The 20,821-nt window shown below is 36.1% G+C and overlaps 1 protein-coding gene across 2 annotated transcripts; it reads right to left on the bottom strand.

Annotated features, from left to right (window-relative positions):
* On the bottom strand, nucleotides 720-20,506 carry ACTR6 (ARP6 actin-related protein 6 homolog). Of its 2 annotated transcripts, XM_005680495.3 has the most exons (11): nucleotides 20,363-20,506; nucleotides 15,491-15,608; nucleotides 14,585-14,653; nucleotides 13,595-13,718; nucleotides 12,323-12,458; nucleotides 12,174-12,230; nucleotides 10,950-11,048; nucleotides 10,776-10,854; nucleotides 5,295-5,466; nucleotides 3,666-3,804; nucleotides 720-1,441 (listed from the first exon to the last, which is right to left on the bottom strand). In XM_005680495.3, exons 1-11 carry the CDS (start codon nucleotides 20,428-20,430, stop codon nucleotides 1,312-1,314), a joined length of 1,191 nt encoding a protein of 396 aa, XP_005680552.1. In that variant the 5' UTR covers nucleotides 20,431-20,506; the 3' UTR covers nucleotides 720-1,311. The 2 variants fall into 2 exon arrangements, with proteins under 2 accessions (XP_005680552.1, XP_005680553.1); XM_005680496.3 differs by lacking the exon at nucleotides 14,585-14,653 and having other exon boundaries at nucleotides 20,363-20,494.

Raw genomic sequence — 20,821 nt, 5'->3', positions numbered from 1 at the left:
GGGAAAAGATCAAAATTCAAAATTCCAAGAACAGGGCTTCCCTGGTGCTCTAGTGGTTAAGAACCTATCTGCTAATGCAGAGGGCACAGCTTCAATCCCTGGCCCAGCGAGATCCCACATGTGCAGAGCAACTAAAGCTGAGTGCCAAAACTACTGAGCCCAAGTGTCACCTTCTGTAACCTGTGCGCCTAGAGCCTGTGCTCTGCAACAAGCCACAGCAATCAGAAGTCCACACACTGCAGTGAAGAGTAGCTCCTGCTCGCCAAAATCAGAGAAAGCCCACACAAAGCAACAGAGACCCAGTACAGCCAAAAATAAATAAATAAATCTGCAAAATTTGAAGAACAGTCTCTACTAAATGTATACTGCTTTTGCACCACTGTAGAGTCAAAAAATCATTAAGTCGAACCACTGTTGAGTCAGGGACCATCCATATAATCCAAATGTAATTGTAATGGACAGTTCTTTCACCCTGCCCAGCATCTGTCTCTTTATCTTAATTTTCCTTTGGAAAACTACCTTCTTTCACTCTAGGCTGTTAAAATCCCTGAAGCCATGGGGTAGGCGCAAGATTTTAGCTAAGGTAGAGAAACTGGTAGTAATTTGATTCAGGAGCCCAATGACATAAGAATTTCATTCTGAAAAATGGTGTATAAGAAAAATAAACAAAAAATAGTATAGTGTTTTTATGAGCGAAATAATACACTTCTGAAACATCGTAGTGATCAAAAACACTCGACTAGATTGGTTTACAGTGTCATCTTTTCACACTTATGCCAAGTAAAAAAGAAACATGATACAAACATAGATTAGTTTTTCCAACTTTAGTATATATAAATAAAAATGACAATTTAAAAATAAAATACTTAGTTCTAAAAGAGAGAAATTGTATCTCCACTGGGGAAGGGAAATGATGAACACACACTGGTCAATTCTGAGTCAGTCACACAAAACTACCTTCTAAGGAAACCTGACCAGTGAGACGGTTAAGTTTGTGTTTTTGGCTATAAAGAAATCAAACTTAAATTACACTCACTTTTTCATCTTTTAATGAAAGGTAACTTACTCTCAGAAACAGCATAAGCATTGTTAGAATAAGTCTAGCTAAAATAATGAAAATATGGGGTGAGTTACAGTTTACTTACTAACCTAGCTAAGAAACCTTTGAAAATTAGCCAGGGATCAAAGTATTTAGATAAGTTCAAGATGTTATCTTGGGATGAAAGCTAACACAGGTCCTTAACTTCCTTTAAAAAGAACGCTGAAAAGTAAACCTTTGTCATAGAAAGTCAGAACCTTCAGAAATGTTTCTTAAATATCAAATTTCTCTTCACAGATGCTATGTCCATTTTCTTCATAATCTTCTCTTGTTACCACCATATCTTCAAAATCATCATTCTCTGATATCAATTTTCCACCTTCCCAGGCATAAGTAATAGGGCTAAAAAAAAAAAGGTAAAATAAATGAACTCAGATGATTTTACAGAACTGAAATGCCAGAAACATTAATTAGTAACTAAAATGTGGCAATCTTTACCCAACTTGATTTAACAGAAAATCATTTCAAGTGTGAAAATAAGTATAAACTTCAGAGGAGGGGCTTCCCTGGTGGCTCAAATGGTAAAGAGTCTGCCTGCAATGCAGGAGATTGGGTTCAGTCTAATCTCTTGGAGAAGAAAATCCCCTGGAGAAGGAAATAGCAAACCACTCCAGTACTCTTGCCTGGAAAATTCTGTAAACAGGGGAGCCTGGAGGGCTATAGTCCATCAGGTTGCAAACAGTGATTAACTTTTACTTTTCACTTTCAAAGAAGTCAAGAAACTCATAAAGAAAGGAAACTTGGTTGCCACTACAAATAGCTCTTCTTTACTTTTTCCCTGTGCTTTGAATTTACGGATCTTCTAAGAAAAATCAAGAATACAAACAAAAGATCAAAAATGCATAAAAAGAAAAACTGGAATATATCTGAGTCTAACTTTTTTATGCAGCAAAGATACATCATCTCATCAATTCACCCTACAACCGACAAACTGCTATTAAAAACTCACTTTATATATCTGGAAAATGAGGTTCAAAGAGCTTAAGACTGAAACTAGGACTCAACTTGGAGTTGTTTTCACAGTCTGTGCTTTTGCTCCTATACTTTGTTCCCTCTAATAAATGAGACATTTAGAAAACATAGTGCAGTGCAGGGGAGGGGTTACTATACTAAGAGGAAGAAAAGAAGAAAGAGAGCACAGTGCATGACAACCCTGTTACACGGTCGGAAAGGGCACTAAGTCAACAGAGCACATCAGACTTTCAATTTATGAACAACCAAGGTTACACTGGTTATACTTTGTGTAATTCTACCATTCCTCTCCCCTAGTTCAATTTTAAATCTGAAAAATGATACAGGAAAATTTCCTTATTGTATTTACTGCATTTCCTAAGCTTAAAAAAACTAAATCTGTATCTAGATCTATCTGTAAAGATGTGCAAAAAAGATCTGACGGATCAAAGAACAAAAACGATTCCTCTTTTCATATCCATAATGTGTGTTCATGACTTGCATTTTAAAATTCAGGATAAAAATTCAATATACTTCATATTCAAAAGGGTATACGAACATTAATGCTGATAAAAATCATTCCAACATCTAATGGTTATTTATTCTTTTATCTGATGGCTATCAAATTAAGTGACCAGATGAGGGCCTTCTAGTAACTGCTATTGATTTAAAAAAAACTCCACTTTAGCTTTAAAATAAAATTCTAAAATTAAAAATCAGATATCTGGGGGACTTCCCTGGCAAGTCCAGTGATTAAGATTCTCTGTGCTTCCGATGCAGGGGGATGTGGGTTCAATCCCTGGTTGAAGAACTAAGATCCCATGTGCCTTGTGGCCCACATCAGGTGTGTGGGGTCTTGTTTTCAACTCTGCTACAGTGGAGCAGTAGGGGGGATTACTGGAATTTGGTGAGAACTCCTGCCTCCAACTAAAGATAACTAAATTTTAGTCTGGTTACTGCAATTAACTTACCATAAGGCCTTTGTTAACTCACCAGCCCTTGTTTATTTAGAAAGAAAGTACATAGAACTAGACAGATTTGTAAGCCTTTCTGACAGCTCTAAAATTCTACCTTAATTATCTGCTTTTTCTCATAAAACAGGATAGGGGGTACATGTGAAATAGCTTTGAATTTTTTTTAAAAAAAGACTTCTTAAATTTAAAAGTTTATTTTAAATATTTTAAATTATTTTAAAACAACTTATCAGTTGACATAATTTATCTTATTGGTTAAATCCTCTTATTTGTCTTCTTGATAGAAACTCTCAAAAAATGACAGCTCAGAGAAATCAAATAGATAATAACCTAACTGCTTTGTCTACAAAAATTTCTTAGGAATGAGGACTGATTGGCTACACGGATGTGATCTTATATTAACTGAGCACCTGTTATTTACTAAATATGATGGTCAGTACTTTACATATTTCACCCCATTTTAATCCACTTAAATGTAAGGTTTGTCATTTCAATTTTCGAGAAAAGAAAAATGAGAATCCCAAAGGTGAAATAAACCTGCCAACATGGTACAACTAGGCTTTAAACTCAAGTCTGCCTATAGACCTATTTTATCTACAAACTAACTTCCATGATTTGTTTCTATATACACCAAGACTTACTTTTCAGGCAGCACAACAGAAACATCGTAATCTGTTGGAGTGAGACATCGAACTTCTGAGTAAACTCGATCCCTAAATCCTGGGAAAAGGGAATTTCCTCCTGTCAAAACGATGTTCTTAAAAAAATGTGGCTGCATTTCTTTTAAAAGAGATAAAAAAGATAGAGAAAAGAGACATTAGAAAATCTGTTTACTTATCTTTCTGGAGAAATAGGGAGGTGGGCTTAGGTAAAAGCAATTAGGAATTCAAGTTACTAGTTGGGAAACCATTTATTTTTTTAACAACCATATAAATTATAAGATGTTGTAATGAGATTATCATTTAAACAAAAAAATACATTAAACAGAAATATGATCTCATAAATCTTGAAAAGTAAGGCAAAAGTGAAGGGGTTGAACTACTAGCAATTTATTACATATACACATAAGCTTTATGTAAATGAGTAAAAATCTAGTACCAGACATATGAAAATTACAACTGTTCTTCCATTAAATGGAAGAGGTCTTTATGTAGGCTAAGATGGTTAGCTGGTGTAAAGATAAACAGGAGGTCCATTTTTAACTTGAGAATTCAAGTTTCCATGTTATCTCACTGAGACACACATACTTACTGTGTAACACAAATGATACTGAAAAATACTGTTTATATAAAATGAGAAATCAACATGAAATATTAATATGAAAATAACTGTAAAATAACTGTATTAAAACAACTGGCTAGTTATGGCTCAGATGGTAAAAAAATCTGCCTGCAATGCGGGGCACCTGGGTTTGATCCCTGGGTTGGAAAGATATCCTGGAGAAGCTATATTAAGGTCATGGCATTATCTTTCTTTTTCTTCTTCTTTTTTTTAATGAGAGGAAAGGGCATTGCATGTGTAAGATTTTCTACAATGCCTAAATTGTTCCTTAAGAAGAAGGGAGACATTTTCAAGGTATAAAAGTACTCCAAAACTCTAGAACATCATTTCATTAAATCATGCTTCAAGAGAACCCAGACAACACTGTGAAGCATTACACTTTAAGTTCAATAAAACTAACTTCTAAAACAAAAAACCCTAACTTCCAATATATTAATCTAAATATAACAGAAGGAATAAACCAATCTCATCAACAACTAAAAACCATTAAATTGTTAAATTATAAATTTCTATTCTGTGCAAATATGGCTTAAAACTTTTCTAAAAGGGATATAGCAATTTAATACTCTTAAAGAGATGAATTACTTTAAGTTTAAATAGACCATAATTACTTATATCAAATTTATCATCTGGGACCAATAAAGAATCATTCAAGTACATTACCGGATCTGGAAGTCTCTGCAAATAAAGTAGCCATTTGTTCAAATTATTCAAAAGAAACAGCTGACTTCTTAGGATTCAGAGAGCTTATAATTTTAAAAAAGTGTCATTGTGCGAAAGTCATTCAGTTGTGTCCGACTCTTTGCAACCCCATGGACTATACAGTCCGTGGAATTTTCTAGGCCACAATACTGGAGTGGGTAGCCTTTCTGTTCTCCAGGGGATCTTCCCAACTCAGGGATCAAACCCAGGTCTCCTGCACTGCAGGTGGATTCTTTACCAGCTGAGCAACAAGGATATCATTATTCCTCATTAATTTATTAATGTACCTTCAGGTAAGTTCTGAATTGAATAGACAATAGCTTCTGGAATCCCCATTTCTTGAATGCCTATATCAGAAGGATTGAAGAGTATTTCTGGAACAGCAAATCTCTCATTGGCCAAACGAAGAATTTGTTCCCCAGATTTGTATTTTCCACTTAACACCATCTCTTCTCTTGGCTTAAAGAAAAATAAGATGAAAAGTATGCTACATTATCTAGCTCATATAATGAATAACATTTAGTAACCTTAATACTATGAAATACCAATATATTAACCATGTTCTTGGAAGTTTCAGGATTCTCAAAAGTTAGAAAAATGCGGTCTTCTCTCCTGTTACCTAAACCACACAATTAAGTGATTATTTACTCTTAATGTAGCTATTCCCCCAAAGATGAGCTGGCTTTATTCCACACATTTTAAAACAAACAAAGAAAAGGATAATAGAGCAGAAGGAATTTCATAATCTATCTATAATAGCAGAGTGAATCCGCTTTCTAAAGAACAAAGAACATACTTAAAAATTTTTTTTATTATGCATTCAATCTCTATTCAAAAATCAGTTACCAAATGATTTAGGCAAATAAATGGACTTTATCACTGAAATTCTTCTGTTATTTATTTTCTGCTAACCCATTCAACTCTGTGAGCTGTAATTCCTGAAGGGCCCAGGAAAAAAATAATTTCCTTTTATAACGTTCTACATCATTAAAATAATGGTTCCTCTCAATTGCACTAAGAATCATCAGCTGTTCTAGATGGTTAAGGACATAAACTTCATTTGACTCATATATACATTTTTTACCTGTAACTGACTATATCCAAATCCTTATATAAATATAAAATTATTTAAAATGTATGAAAAGAAATATTAATTTGTTGTTAGACAGTAAAGTAGATAAAGACTATAACAGATTCCTCAATGTAATCAGTCATCCATTCTCTGTTCAGGTTTCAGCTTCCTCAGAGAGGCTTTTTCTGACTCCCAAATAAAAGGTCCCTCCAGTAATCATCCTCTATTATCCTTTGTTGTCCATATTGTTCACCATCATAAATCCGCTACCCAGTATAGCATGCAAGCCAACAATGTGGAATTTTCTTTAGGCGTTTTTCATACATTATCACTCTGAATTCTTATATAACCCAGTAAGGCAGGCATATTTTCCTTTTATTAATGATCCAACTGGGCTAGGCAAGGTTATGTGAATTGCTCAAGATCATTCAGCTAACAACCCCGAAACCCACAGTATTTCCTCCTATTACATTCCATAGGAGACACAGGTTTGATCCCTGGGTCAGGAAGATCCCCTGGAGGAGGGCATGGCAACCCAACTCCAGTATTTTTGCCTGAAGAATCCCATGGACAGAGGAGCCTGGCAGGCTATAGTCCATGGGGTTGCAAAGAGTCTGACACAATTGAAGCAACTTAGCAAGCATGCACTACATTGCTACTCCTAACCTGGATATGAATGATTCTGATTGCTATCATTTGGAAATTTCTCACTTGAAACATTATTTTAAAATAAAAATATCCTAAAAACTACAATAAATTCACAATACTCTAGGAAGAACAAGGAAAATTACACATCATTTTTTACTCAGTTAAACTACTGCTGCACTGGCAAAGAGAAGAATATTATTTCTTTACAGATAAAGTATTCTTCCTTCTCAAGAAGAATGGAAAATATTTCCTATAAATTTAAAATTCATTTAAAAATGATATTGTTTTGAGTGTACAGGATATAACTCATCTTGTCAACACTCAAAATAACTTGAGACAGATACAGATATGGAGAATTTCATTTGACAACAAAGTTTTCTAGTCCACACCCCTAATTTTACAGAAGATCAAGTGACTGACCTAGGGTCACATATCTAACTATGGGAAAGAGCCAGAAGTAGAAATCCTTGCTGAATGTTAGCTCTGAAGTCATTGTTAATTTGTAATCTGGAACTACAAGCAGTTTCTGTTTCTAAGAGTACAATTCCAAAATGATTTTTGTTTTAGACATAGATGAAGAAATGTAAAAGGGCTGCTGGGAGTTGCTATTTTAGTTAATGCAGGCCATGACTGACTGTACAGTCCTCATAAATTTCATTCTGGTAGCATGAAAAAAATGTTTAAAAGTGGCAACTAGTAACTATTAAGTAATTGTTAACTTAATTTTCTCAATTAAGGTCAGTAAAGCATTCATTACACTTTAGTTGGCATTCTCTTTCTGTTGAATAAAACTGGAATTTCTATCAGCTGTAATCAGTAACAATATTACAGACCTCATCATATTGATGTCATCAATACTAGAAAATCAAGGTTGTAACTTTTTCCTGAGTATTTAAAAATGTTCTTGAATAAACAATCAAGGTCCAAGTTTTAACAATATTCTAAGTATAAAGACTCTGAAACAAATTCTCTTTCACTTTATGCAATATGGCTTTTCTAATTTCAAACATATTTTATCAGCTTTCATCAAAGATTTTGATTATCAGGCAACAATGAAAACAAGTTAATCAAGTATTAAATTTAAAAAGACACATTTTAGGAGTAATCCATCCTAACATATACAAAATATAGTCATTTCTAAACCTTAAAAATTATTACGATGTACACAATTTAACATGTAGTGAAATATAAATTTTAATATTAATTGACAAAGTAGAAATTAAACCGTTATTTTTTAAACAGACATTTGAGGTAACATTCCATCATCTGGTAAAAGTCCAGTCCAACTATGTCCACTCAATTGATATTAAAGTGTACATGTAACAAGGAGTCCATAGAAGTGCAGTCACACCAAGATTCTGATCACAAGGTCAAAAGTCAATAAAAGAGCTGCAAACAGTACAGTGTGGCTTTTGCCTTTTTTCTCTGATGAGAAGCAATAGTCAATTGAAGGAACAACCACACCTCTACTAGCTCACTATGTACGGTGCAGTGCCGAGAAATCAAGGCTTATGGTTTGGGAAGGAAACTGGCAGGGTTCAGCAGATAATGTCCAATAAACTGGTAAGTTGTCATTTGTAGGGCAGGAGAGAAATACGTTTTACAAAAGAGAAGGATTTCCAAGCCTAGCTAATAGTCCAATCACCTGGAAGAGATTTTTTTCTCTTTTATGGATTAAGTTTCCAAACTTAGGTCCTAAATATTTCCAGGGACGGGAACAAAGAACATGGATATCAATTGTTCTTCAAGTGGCCCAGGTGATTTTCAGTCAGGTTTAGAGACATACGGTCCATTATTCAGGGTCCATCCTGGTAGAAATACCGATTACTTTATCATCATAAGTTCAGAGTGCTGTAAATTTTCTATAAGGTGTTTATATCATTGGACTGCTTTAAACAGCTATAGCTGTATGAGGATGATCAAACATGCCTGATGAGAAAGATGCCTGCTATCTATATGTTTGGGGCAGTTTTTCTTGTCTTATTAAAAAAAAATACATCTTCCATATTCTATGTGGGATTCAGGCTGCCAGTTCCTCTCCCCAGTTCATGTCCAGATAACCAGATTCCATAATCTGTCATAATTCTCACTTCTTAAAGTCAGCCTTGGTCCTTCCACAAGGATCTATTTCTAAGGGGGTAACCTTCTCTGAATTCTTATTTGTATTTCACCTTAAAAATCCGGCCAAATAAATTATTTTTTAAATTTCAGGCATAAATATAAGTATAAATAATTGTATAAAACCCATGTATCCATCAGTCAGTTTAACATACCTTCACAGATAACACTCCCATTTTAAATGTGGTGCTATCATTCACACACACAGTTTTTATACTTTTACTTCATTTTTATAAATGCCCACATATAAAGAATTATTCTACATATCCTGAAATGGTATATAGTCTTCTGAACAGAAATACATTTCTGAGATTTATCCATGATGATCACATACCTCTTACTATATTTTTACTGCTTATTTTATAACATGAGGATCTTCCTGGTGGCTCAGATGGTAAAGCGTCTGCCTACAATGCCTACCATGTGGGAGACTCGGGTTCAATCCCTGGGTCAGGAAGATCTCCTGGAGAAGAAATGGCAACCAACTCCAGTATTCTTGCCTGGAAAATCCCATGGATAGTGGAACCTGGTAGGCTATAGTCCATGGGGTCGCAGAGTCGGACATGACTGAGTGACTTCACACTTTCACTTATAACATGAATAAATAAAAATTTATTCTCCTTCCATTAGTGAGTATTTAGGCTCTTCCCAATTTTTCACTCAATGTATACTGCAATGAACATTACCATAAATGTCTCCTTGCGAAAATATCTCTGTGTGCTTAGGTTTCTGACCAAAGTCTTTCAACTGCTAAAAGTCCTCACCAAGCCAGTAACTGTAAGGGCAAACTTCACATTTACCCAAACATAAAACTGAGCTGATCAAAGATAGGGAGAAATTATATTGTTTTGACATCCAAGATAAACCCTATTCAACATTTTCAAAATGCACTGGATTTTGCCCTTTTCAACTACAATCTGATACCACAGCCCTGGGTCTGCTGTGTCAATAACATTCACAACAGGCAAATAATCTAACTGGACTTACACTAATTCTTAAGAAAACAGAAATGGGTAAACCATAATATAGGTAAAGTTACTGTTTATCTCCAGATTTGTCCCATAAGCTATCACAGTGGATAGTTCTTTTTCTAAACAAATTTAATACAGATATTAATTAAATCATTCATACTCTGGTGTCTACAGAAATGGCCAACAGGCAAGAAGGCTATCATCAACAACTCTGACATTCCATCAATCCCAGCTAGATGCTTTTCAAACCTGAGTGGTCGCTTGAAAAAAACTTAAAAATTACCTTATATCACAGACTTAGAAAACAAACTTATGGTTGTCAAAAGAGAAAGGTGGGGAGAAGGATAAATTAGGACATTGGGATTAACATACACTTCTACATAGGTGGCTCAGATGGTCAAGAATCCGCCTGCAACGTAAGATTCAGGTTCAATCCCTGGGTCACGAAGATCCCCTGGAGAAGGGAATGGCTACCCACTCCAATATTCTTCCCTAGAAAATTCCATGAACAGAGAAGCCTGGTGGGCTATAGTCCATGGAGTTACTATGGGCTTCCCTGGTGGCTTAGACAGTATAGAGTTTGCCTGCAATGCAGGAGACTCAGGTTCCATCACCGGGTCGGGAAAATCCCTTGGAAGAGGGAATGGCTACCCATCCGAGTAGTCTTGCCTGGAGAATCCCAAGGACAGAGGAACCTAGCAGCGTACAGTCCTGGGGTCGCAAAGAGATGGACATAACTGAAGCAACTAAATATGCATCCATGCTCAATATATTTAAAATAAATAATCAATAAGAACCTACTGTATAGCACAGGGAACTCAACTTAATATTCTGTAATAACAGTGAGAAAACACTTGAAAAAGAATAATGTATAACTGAATCACTTATTATACACCTAAAACTAATACATTATAAACTAACTTCATGTTAATACAAAATAAAATTTTTTTAAAAATTACCTTACAAAAGCCCTTTTTAATTGTACTAAAGTCAGGCAAAACATAGTCTACCATTACTGTATTTTCTTCTCCTTTCAACCTGGAAAACAAAATAGAGACTTATGAAGTATTTTAACTACGCTTAACATTAGCCAAGAATCAACTTTCCAATTTTTAGGCTACCATTATACATACTTGGCAATATCCATGTCTCTATAAAAATCCTGAGACACATAGCATACATCTTCTTTCACTTGATTAATCACATGAGTTTCATCCATAACGTGTAACTGTCTAAACAGAAATAAAAATGATAATGTGAAATGAAAAAAATTTAATTGCAACTTATCACTGAAAGTATTTTTTTGGAATTAAATTTCCAGGTAACTGATCTTTAAAAACTATTAAATTTTTGATTGTGTAAAATATTTTTAACTTTATGGAATACCCATTCCATTATCTTATTTAAGTTGTGCTTAGTCACTCAGTCATGTTTAACTCTTTGCAATCCCATGGATGGTAGCCCATCGAGCTCCTCTGTCCATGTGGATTCTCCAGGCAAGAATACTGGAGTGGGTTGCTATGCCCTCCTTGGGAGGTGACTAAGTACACTAATTCTTAATCTTTTAATAGTGGACAGTCAACTAACATTGGCTAATTCAGAAACATATCTATCTAAATATTTTTCTTTGGGGGGTATAGTTGCTTTACAATGTTGTGTTAGTTTCTGTTATATAATAAAGTGAACCAGCTATTATGTATACGTATAGACTCTCCCTCCTGGAACTCCCTCCCATACCCGCCCCAACATCCTATCCCTCTAGGTCATTACAGAGCACTGAGCTGAGCTCCCTGTACTATACAGGAGGTTCCTATAGCTATTGTTTTATACACGGCAGTGCACATTATTAAGGCTTTTAGAGATTAAAAAAGGATAAAAGATGAATAAAGTTCAAGTATTATACTGTGTATGGAGAACTGACAAGAGAAATGGAAAAGGGAAGCAGAGATTTATTTTCTTTTTAGACCCTTATTTCCTTATATGCATTGTAAACTGTTTTACAAGGTATATGTACATCTGCAATTTTAAAATATTATTAATGTATTAAACTCCCGAGAAATTGGAAATGTCTTTTTGGTGGACACTACCATTTCATATGTCAGAAAGCTTTTTAACTTGAACATCATTGGTATTTACCGAGTTGGTCAAAAAGTTCATTTAAGTTCTTCCATAAGGTGTTACAGATAAACCCAAATGAACTTTTTGGTCAACCCAGTATCTATGTAATACAGTCTTTAAAGCAATAATTCAGAACTGTTGCCTGAAGTTAGAACTAAAGGCAAGGAATAATTTTAAATTACTTTAAAAATTTCACCCCCAGCATCTCATCTTACCATAGAATCAAAGCTAAATATTACCTATAAGATATGATTTCTTTTAGATGATTGGTTAGGAGTTTTCCTCCCACATTTATCCTAAAAAGGAAGAATTCGAATTTAGTTCAGTTTACCACACATTTCATCCAGTTTGATTATAAGAAATAAGATGAGAATTGAATGCAACTCACCGAATGATCGCTTCTTTTTTCTTCTTACTTCTACAGTAAGGAACTATATGTGTAAAGGAATATCCACTATCTACAATGATACAGCATAACTCGGAAGGATTATCTCGGAAATACCTGTGTGCGCTGAGAGCCCCAGCTATTAAGAAAACGAAAGATAAAGAAAAAATAAACATGCTGAATAAAAGTACAACTAATTTAAAACAATAAGTAAAGAAAAGCAGCAAACTAAAGCAAACAGAAAGACAGAAATTTTCCTTTGTAAAAAAAAAGTTAATCTAAAATAACATTCCTAATTCTGTCAGATATTTAAACATTAAAACATGACATTTTTGTGGAAAATGATAAAAATTTTGTGACCAACTCTGAAGGTAAATATTTACTTCACAACTTATAATAATTATTTTAATAGCAAATAATTTTGCTGAGCATTTATTACATGCTGGGCACTATTCTAAACTCCATGAGTATGTGTGTTTTAATCCTCACAACAATCCCCTTTTTACAGATGTAGAAACTGAAGCAGAGATGTTAATAATGTGCCCAAGGTCATATGATTAGAAAATTACAGAGCCAGGAATCAAACGTAAGCAGTATGACTCTATAGCAGTTTTTCTCAACTTCAGAACTACTGACATTGTGGGTCAGGTACTTCCCCAGCATTGGGGGCTTTACTGTGCACTGTTTTAGCAGAATCTTGGTCCTCTATATATTAGATGCAAGAAGTACCATCCCAGTTGTGATAATGAAAAACGTCTCCAGACATTGTTAAATGTCCCCAGGAGCAATATCACTCTTGGTTGAGAACACTGTTCTAAAGATTATGTTCCTAACCATTACAGTATATTGTTGTTTATACAGACTTAAATGCTACATGCTAAATAGGTGAATACTTTCTTTGTACAGCCATTTAATTCTAGCCTTTAAAAAACTAACTTCTAGATGATATGTATAGATTGTTTTTCCTCATATTGGCAGTCTGAGCTATTAACATTATTTCAAACAATAATAAGAATAGCAAACACATCAGTGATAGAAAAGAACTATTTCAGGAAAAATAAAACTTTCGGAGATTAGAAATATGTTGCTAGTTAACTTCATTAGGGAAAAATACTATATTAAAAAGATATAGTGAGAGAAGTCGGACTAATAAGCTCGAGGGCTTCATCTAATTTCAAATTTCATCAAATCTAAAAGAACGTCACTCAATATTCTTGGATTTAAAGTGTTTATTCATATTCACATAACTCAATTTCAATCAGAACTTTAACTCACCATTTACTCTTAATACTGCTTGAAACTGGTATTCTTCAAATAAGATTTCATTCATTGATTCTTGAATTGAAGTGAAGTTAAAATATGGTTCTGTGATAATAATATTAGTGTCTAAAAAGTCAACCTATAGAGGAAAAAAATTCCCAGTTTTGTAGCTTTATAGTTATAATTATAAACATCTGCTTTATGTACGTACATCTATTTAATTCTCACAATAACCCTAGAAGACATGTCTTACTATTATCCCCTTTTGAAAGGTGAGCAAACTGAGACACAGAAGAGCTGAATGAGTTACCGAGCTTCGTATAACTAATTAATGACAAACTTAGGACTGAACTTGGGAAGTCTGGTTACAGCATTCATGGTCTTCAACTACTATTTAACTCTCCTAATGGTAGCACTGATAAAATGGTACCATCAAATTGTTTACAGATAATTATGCAAAAGTAATGAATGATACAACCACAAGCACTAGAACTGGTATTTTGTTTTTAAAAGTTAAAAGGTAAAAAATAAAAGGGAAAAGGTAAGAAGCTTTGGGATATTTAATGTTTACACAATTCTCTCCCACATACTCTTAAAGAAGCATTAAAATTTGAACATTCTCTCAGGATACCTAAAGTCACACTAAAGATATTAAGAGCACAAAATTCTAACATTGTATCATTCACACATTCAGATATATGAGCAAAAAAATTTTATTGTGAAAAATGAGACGATAAAGTGGTCTAAGAATAGTAGATATCTGAAGTAAAATTTTAATCTTAAATTTCATATAGATTAGCTCTTCTCAACCTCAAATTCTACTTCACAATAGAAATTCTATGCACTTGCACTTATTTAGAAAATCAAAGCTAAGCACAGTAGATTAAGTGACTTAAATACTGTAAGAAATATTTAAAATTTTATAAATCTTAAAATATAACTTCTGATTTTTCACTTGAATGAGACATGGAAATAGAAATTTGAATACATACTCCAACTTGTTACCTGATACATTTCTTTTCCAAAAAGGTAATCCCAAACTTGTCTTTGAACATCCCAATTCACCAAGTAGCCCTAAAAAATTTGTTTTGTGAATTAACTATTAAAAATATTTGCAGAAATTTTAAATAATCAGATCAATACATTATAAATCACTGATTACTCTCTTAATTACTTTCTCTTTACCAGTCTAATACTAGTCGAATCTCAACGCTATTACATTGGTATGTTTTTCTTCTTTTAAAAATTCGAAACATTACAAATTAACAATAACCAAAACATAGAAGGGCTCAAAAGACACACCAATATGTAGAGATGCCCCTCTATATTTATTTTCTTTAATGTTTGTATTTCATTTAGCTTTAACATAAACAAGTAAAATTCAGTACCCACAATCAGTAACTAAATTATGGTCATTTATTTTTATTTATTGAAGTATAGTTGATTCTTTTCAATAGAGGTATAATTATTCATGGCTATTTTTTAACATGACAATTTAAATTCAATTTTTGGTTTTAATAAGCTCTTGCTGCTGCTGTTCCTATGTTGCTTCATTTGTGTCCGACTGTGTGCGACCCCATAGATGGCAGCCCACCAGGCTCCGTCATCCCTGGGATTCCCCAGGCAAGAACACTGGAGTGGGTTGCCATTTCCTTCTCCAATGCATGAAAGTGAAAAGTGAAAGTGAAGTTGCTCAGTCATGTCTGACTCTTAGCGACCCCATGGACTGCAGCCTACCAGGCTCCTCTGTCCATGGGATTTTCCAGGCAAGAATAAGCTCTTAATTTAACTTTAAATAACGCTTTCTCAGAGATCTAAAAATATTTTCAAACACACAAAATCTTACAACACATTTCAAATTATCTTTAAATGTAGGTCCTTAATGCTATAAATGTCATAGAGTTGGATTACCTTTTGAAAAGGAAGAATATAAAAGAGTCCAGAAGGGTCCTTTATTTCATCTATCTGGTTAGCAGTAAAAGTTTTAAGACGTGCTGTTTTTGATCTGAACTGACAGTTTGGAATAACTCTACAAAGAAACAAATAATGTAATTATTCCCTTAGTTAAATACTTAGTTCTTAAACATACAATTACTTAACAACCACTTTTACTTTCTAAAAGAAAGAACACGAAAATTTCCAGAACCAGTGTTTCTCATTCTGTCTTCAAAATATTTAAAAATGACTTTTTTTTTTTTTAATGTTCTACCACATACTAGGGCTTTCCTGATAGCTCAGTTGGTAAAAAAATCTGCCTGCAATGCAGGAGACTCTGGTTCCCATTCCTCCACTGGGAAGATCCGCTGGAGAAGGGATAGGCTACCCACTCCAGTATTCTTGGGCTTCCCTTGTGGCTCAGCTGGTAAAGCATCCGCCTGCAATGCAGGAGACCTGGGTTGGACCCCTGGGTTGGGAAGATCCCCTGGAGAAAGGAACAGCTACCCACTCCAGTATTCTGGTATGGAGAATTCCATGGACTGTATAGTCCATGGGGATGCAAAGAGTCAGACAGAACTGAGGGACTTTCACTTTCACCATATATCAGGTTCTGCAGTGGACCCATTATCTTTCTCATATAATCCTCAAGATATTATTACAGGTGGGTATTGATTCTGCCACTGCACACAGGTGAAGAGGGGCTGAAGTAAAGATTCCTGAAAAAAACTCTTAATACCATTCTAGTTAAAAAAAAAAGGCAAGTTCAAAATTCTGACCATAAAATTAAGTTTCCATGAAGTAAAAGATCTTCAGTTGCAAGATACTATAGGGTACAGAAGTAGAAGGTAATTTTAAATATAGTTGCTGCCCACCATGAGCTTACAATCTGGTTAGGAAGACAAACTAGAGCTATTATCCATGATACATGTCTACACATATATGTATTGTATGTGTCTGTGTGTGCATATATATATATATAGAGAGAGAGAGAGAGAGAGACAGAGAGAGAGAGAGAGAGAGAGAAAGAGAGAGAGGGATAGAAAGTGAGGGGGAGCAGAATTTGCCACCCTCAAATATGCCACTATGGCCTGAGGATTACTTTGCACTAAAGTCAATCAAAATCCTTGTATTGATTGAGATAACACAGTGAAAGTGTATAATTTTTCAGGACATGATTTTTAAACCCTGCATTGTAGTCAGTCTCATGGCTATAATATTACTTTGGTCAATGTACTATCCTTGATTATTTAGCTTGCTTCTTTCCCCACGCCTTTTGTCACTATACTGAGGCCCCGCCCATGGGATTTTCCAGGCAAGAGTACTGCAGTGAATTGCCATTTCCTTCTCCAGGGGATTTTCCTGACCCAGGGATCCAACAGAGGTTTCCCTCATTGCAGACAGATACTTTACTGTCTGAGCCCTAGGGAAGCCTGAGTATTCTGCACCTACTCTTATCAAGACTTTAAAACTAGTTCTTAAGTAAATGATAAGAGATTTGCTGTTAAAAGATAAGCACAATAATACATACTGCAGAAATAAGACTGCAACAATTTACATTTTTACTCAGTTGACTGTTCTCTTAAAAAAAAAAAAAAGGAAAGCAGGAAGTAAAAAAAGTCCCTGGGTCCCCTGTGAATACACTACAGGAAAAGCCAGTCTTTAAATTTGCTTAGTCTTAACTCAAAGGTAGTTTATGAAGGCCAGTGTATTATTTGTTTCAGTTCAGCTCAGTTGCTCAGTCGTGTACTCTTTACGACCCCATGAATCACAGCACGCCAGGCTTCCCTGTCCATCAACAACTCCCGGAGTTCACTCAAACTCATGTCCATCAAGTTGGTGATGCCATCCAGCCATCTCTTCCTCTGTCATCCCCTTCTCCTCCTGCCCCCAATCCTTCCCAGCATCAGGGTCTTTTCCAATCAGTCAACTCTTCACATGAGGTGGCCAAAGCACTGGAGTTTCAGCTTCAGCATCAGTCCTTCCAATGAACACCCAGGACTGATCTCCTTTAGGATGGACTGGTTGGATCTCCTTGTAGTCCAAGGGACTCTCAAGAGTCTTCTCCAACACCGCATTTCAAAAGCATCAATTCTTCAGCACTCAGCTTTTTTCACAGTCCAACTCTCACATCCATACATGACCACAGGAAAAACCATAGCCTTGACTAGAACCTTTGTTGGCAAAGTAATGTCTCTGCTTTTCAATATGCTATCTAGGTTGGTCACAATTTTCCTTCCAAGGAGTAAGCGTCTTTTAATTTCATGACTGCAGTCACCATCTGCAGTGATTTTGGAGCCCAAAAAAATAAAGTCTGACACTGTTTCCACTGTTTCCCCATCTATCTGCCATGAAGTGATGGGACCAGATGCCATGATCTTTGTTTTCTGAATGTTGAGCTTTAAGCCAACTTTTTCACTCTCCACTTTCACTTTCATCAAGAGGCTTTTTAGTTCCTCTTCACTTTCTGCCATAAGGGTGGTGTCATCTGCATATCTGAAGTTATTGATTATTTCTCCCAGCAATCTTGATTCCAGTTTGTGCTTCTTCCAGCCCAGCGTTTCTCATGATGTACTCTGCACTGAAGTTAAACAAGCAGGATGACAATATACAGCCTTGATGTACTCCTTTTCCTATTTGGAACCAGTCTGTTATTCCATATCCAGTTCTAACTGTTGCTTCCTGTCCTCCATATAGGTTTCTCAAGAGGCAGGTCAGGTGGTCTGGTATTCCAATCTCTTTCACAATTTTCCACAGTTTATTGTGATCCACATAATCAAAGGCTTTGGCATAGTCAATAAAGCAGAAATAGGTATTTTTCTGGAACTCTCTTGCTTTTTCCATGAACCAGCAGATGTTGGCGATTTGATCTCAGGTTCCTCTGCCTTTTCTAAAACTAGCTTGAACATCTGGAAGTTCACGGTTCATGTACTGCTGAAGCCTGGCTTGCAGAATTTTGAGCATTACTTTACTAGCATGTGAGATGAGTGCAATTGTGCAGTAGTTGAGCATTCTTTGGCATTGCCTTTCTTTGGGATTGGAATGAAAACTGACCTTTTCCAGTCCTGTGGCCACTGCTGAATTTTCCAAATTTGCTGGCATATTGAGTGCGGCATTTTCACACCATCATCTTTCAGGATTGGAAATAGCTCAACTGGAATTCCATCACCTCCACTAGCTTTGTAGTTATGCTTTCTAAGGCCCACTCGGCTTCACATTCTAGGATGTCTGGGTCCAGGTGAGTGATCACACCATCGTGATTACCTGGGTCGTGAAGATCTTTTTTGTACAGTTCTTCTGTGTATTCTTGCCACCTCTTCCTAATATCTTCTGCTTCTGTTAGGTCCAGACCATTTCTGTCCTTTATCGAGCCCATCTTTGCATGAAATGTTCCCTTGGTATCTCTAATTTTCTTGAAGAGATCTCTAGTCTTTCCCATTCTGTTGATTTCCTCTATTTCTTTGCATTGATCGCTAAAGAAGGCTTTCTTATCTCTTCTTGCTATTCTTTGGAACTCTGCATTCAGATGCTTATATCTTTCCTTTTCTCCTTTGCTTTTCGCTTCTCTTCTTTTCACAGCTATTCGTAAGGCCTCTCCAGACAGCCATTTTGCTTTTTTACATTTCTTTTCCATGGGGATGGTCTTGATCCCTGTCTCCTGTACAATGTCACGAACCTCCGTCCATAGTTCATCGGGCACTCTTATTGATCAAATCTTAAATCTATTTCTCACTTCCACTGTATAATCATAAGGAATTTGATTTCGATCATACCTGAATGGTCTAGTGGTTTTCCCTCTTTTCTTCTATTTAAGTCTGAATTTGGCAATAAGGGGTTCATGATCTGAGCCACAATCAGCTCCTGGTCTTGTTTTTGCTGACTATATAGAGCTTCTCCGTCTTTGGCTGCAAAGAATATAATCAATCTGATTTTGGTGTTGACCCTCTGGCGATGTCCATGTGTACAGTCTTCTCTTTTGTTGTTGGAAGATGGTCTTTACTATGACCAGTGTGTTCTCTTGGCAAAACTCTATTAGCCTTTGCCCTGCTTTATTCTGTACTCCAAGGCCAAATTCGCCTGTTACTCCAGGTGTTTCTTGACTTTCTACTTTTCCATTCCGGTCCTCTATAATGAAAAGGACAACTTTTTTGGGTGTTAGTTCTAAAAGGTCTTATAGGTCTTCATAGAACCCTTCAACTTCAGCTTCTTCAGCGTTACCGGTTGGGGCATAGGCTTGGATCACCGTGAAACTGAATGGTTTGCCTTCCAAACGAAGAGAGATCACCTTGTCCTTTTTGAGATTGCATCCAAGTACTGCTTCGGACTCTTTTGTTGACCATGATGGCTTTGTGTAACCGAGTCTAAATCAACCAGGTCAATCAGAGAGCACTTAGAAAGGCTTGAATACAAAGCCTTCAAAGTCTTCAGTCACTGACACAGTGGTTTTTACACCTGCGGGGGCTGGGGTGGCGGGCACTGAACACGTGCAGGATTTCACGGAAGCCATAACCGCTTCCCAGCAAAAATGCATGTACACGCAAAACGTTGCCCACGATTCCTGACGTCTCAGGAACCTTGTGTACAGATCTCTCATTTGGGAACCTCTTACTTAGAAGCCTACTTTCCTATTTCCTGTTAGGAAACGAAACACACATCCCACTTCCGGGGCCACAAAGTCCAAAATTAGTAACCCAAATCCCACTTCAAAGCTTCCCAGCTACCAGTTCCAAGCTGAGCATCCCTCAGAGTGAGAGCTGCGCGGGGGCGTTTGCAGTTTACAGAGGTCACAAAATGGAGCTTAACTACTAAGCATATATGCTTTGTCCCTCGCGGGCAGCGAACACTTACGAGACAGTTTCATGGCTGTAACCGATTTTGGCGTTGTAAGCTCCGTTATCCAGCACTAACGTCGTCATTTCAGCGGAAACCAAGTCGCCGCAGCCTTCTTCTCCGACCACTCTGCTCACGCTTTTCACAGCACTCTATGGTTACTGCTTCCGGCACTCTATGGTTGCATCCGCCGAGCACGCGGGCGCGTCTGGTCTTCCTTAGCAACCGAGGACGCCGGAAACCAGAAGTTGCACTGCTCCCGTTTCTGCTCGCTGGAGTCGTACCGTACTTCCTTCCTTTCCTAACCTTTTTACTTCTTGGCCAGATCCAATAAGGGAGAAAATGCTAAAGTTTTTTTTCTTTCAGTTCGTGATTGTTCTTTACTTTTGTAGATTTGAGTTGCTCTTGGAAGTTTCTTTTAACGCCTATAACGAACCATCTCTGTGGGAGGGTTGGGAGGGAAGGTTGTGTGTTCGA

Source organism: Capra hircus, chromosome 5 (genome assembly GCF_001704415.2).
Source record: "Capra hircus breed San Clemente chromosome 5, ASM170441v1, whole genome shotgun sequence".
NCBI lineage: Eukaryota > Metazoa > Chordata > Mammalia > Artiodactyla > Bovidae > Capra > Capra hircus.
Note: the sequence above shows the minus strand (reverse complement) of the source record. Positions and strands in the feature narration are given on the sequence as shown.

What these genes read in the sequence shown, in the direction of transcription:
- ACTR6 (XM_005680495.3), bottom strand. Translation starts at nt 20,430, where the DNA reads ATGACGACGTTAGTGCTGGATAACGGAGCTTACAACGCCAAAATCGGT. An exon ending in AGAGACATGGATATTGCCAA is followed by an intron (nt 10,855 to 10,949) that starts GTATGTATAATG and finishes TTTGTTTTCCAG; the next exon opens with GTTGAAAGGAGAAGAAAATA. An exon ending in TTAAAAAGGGCTTTTGTAAG is followed by an intron (nt 5,467 to 10,775) that starts GTAATTTTTAAA and finishes TTTTTCTTTAAG; the next exon opens with CCAAGAGAAGAGATGGTGTT.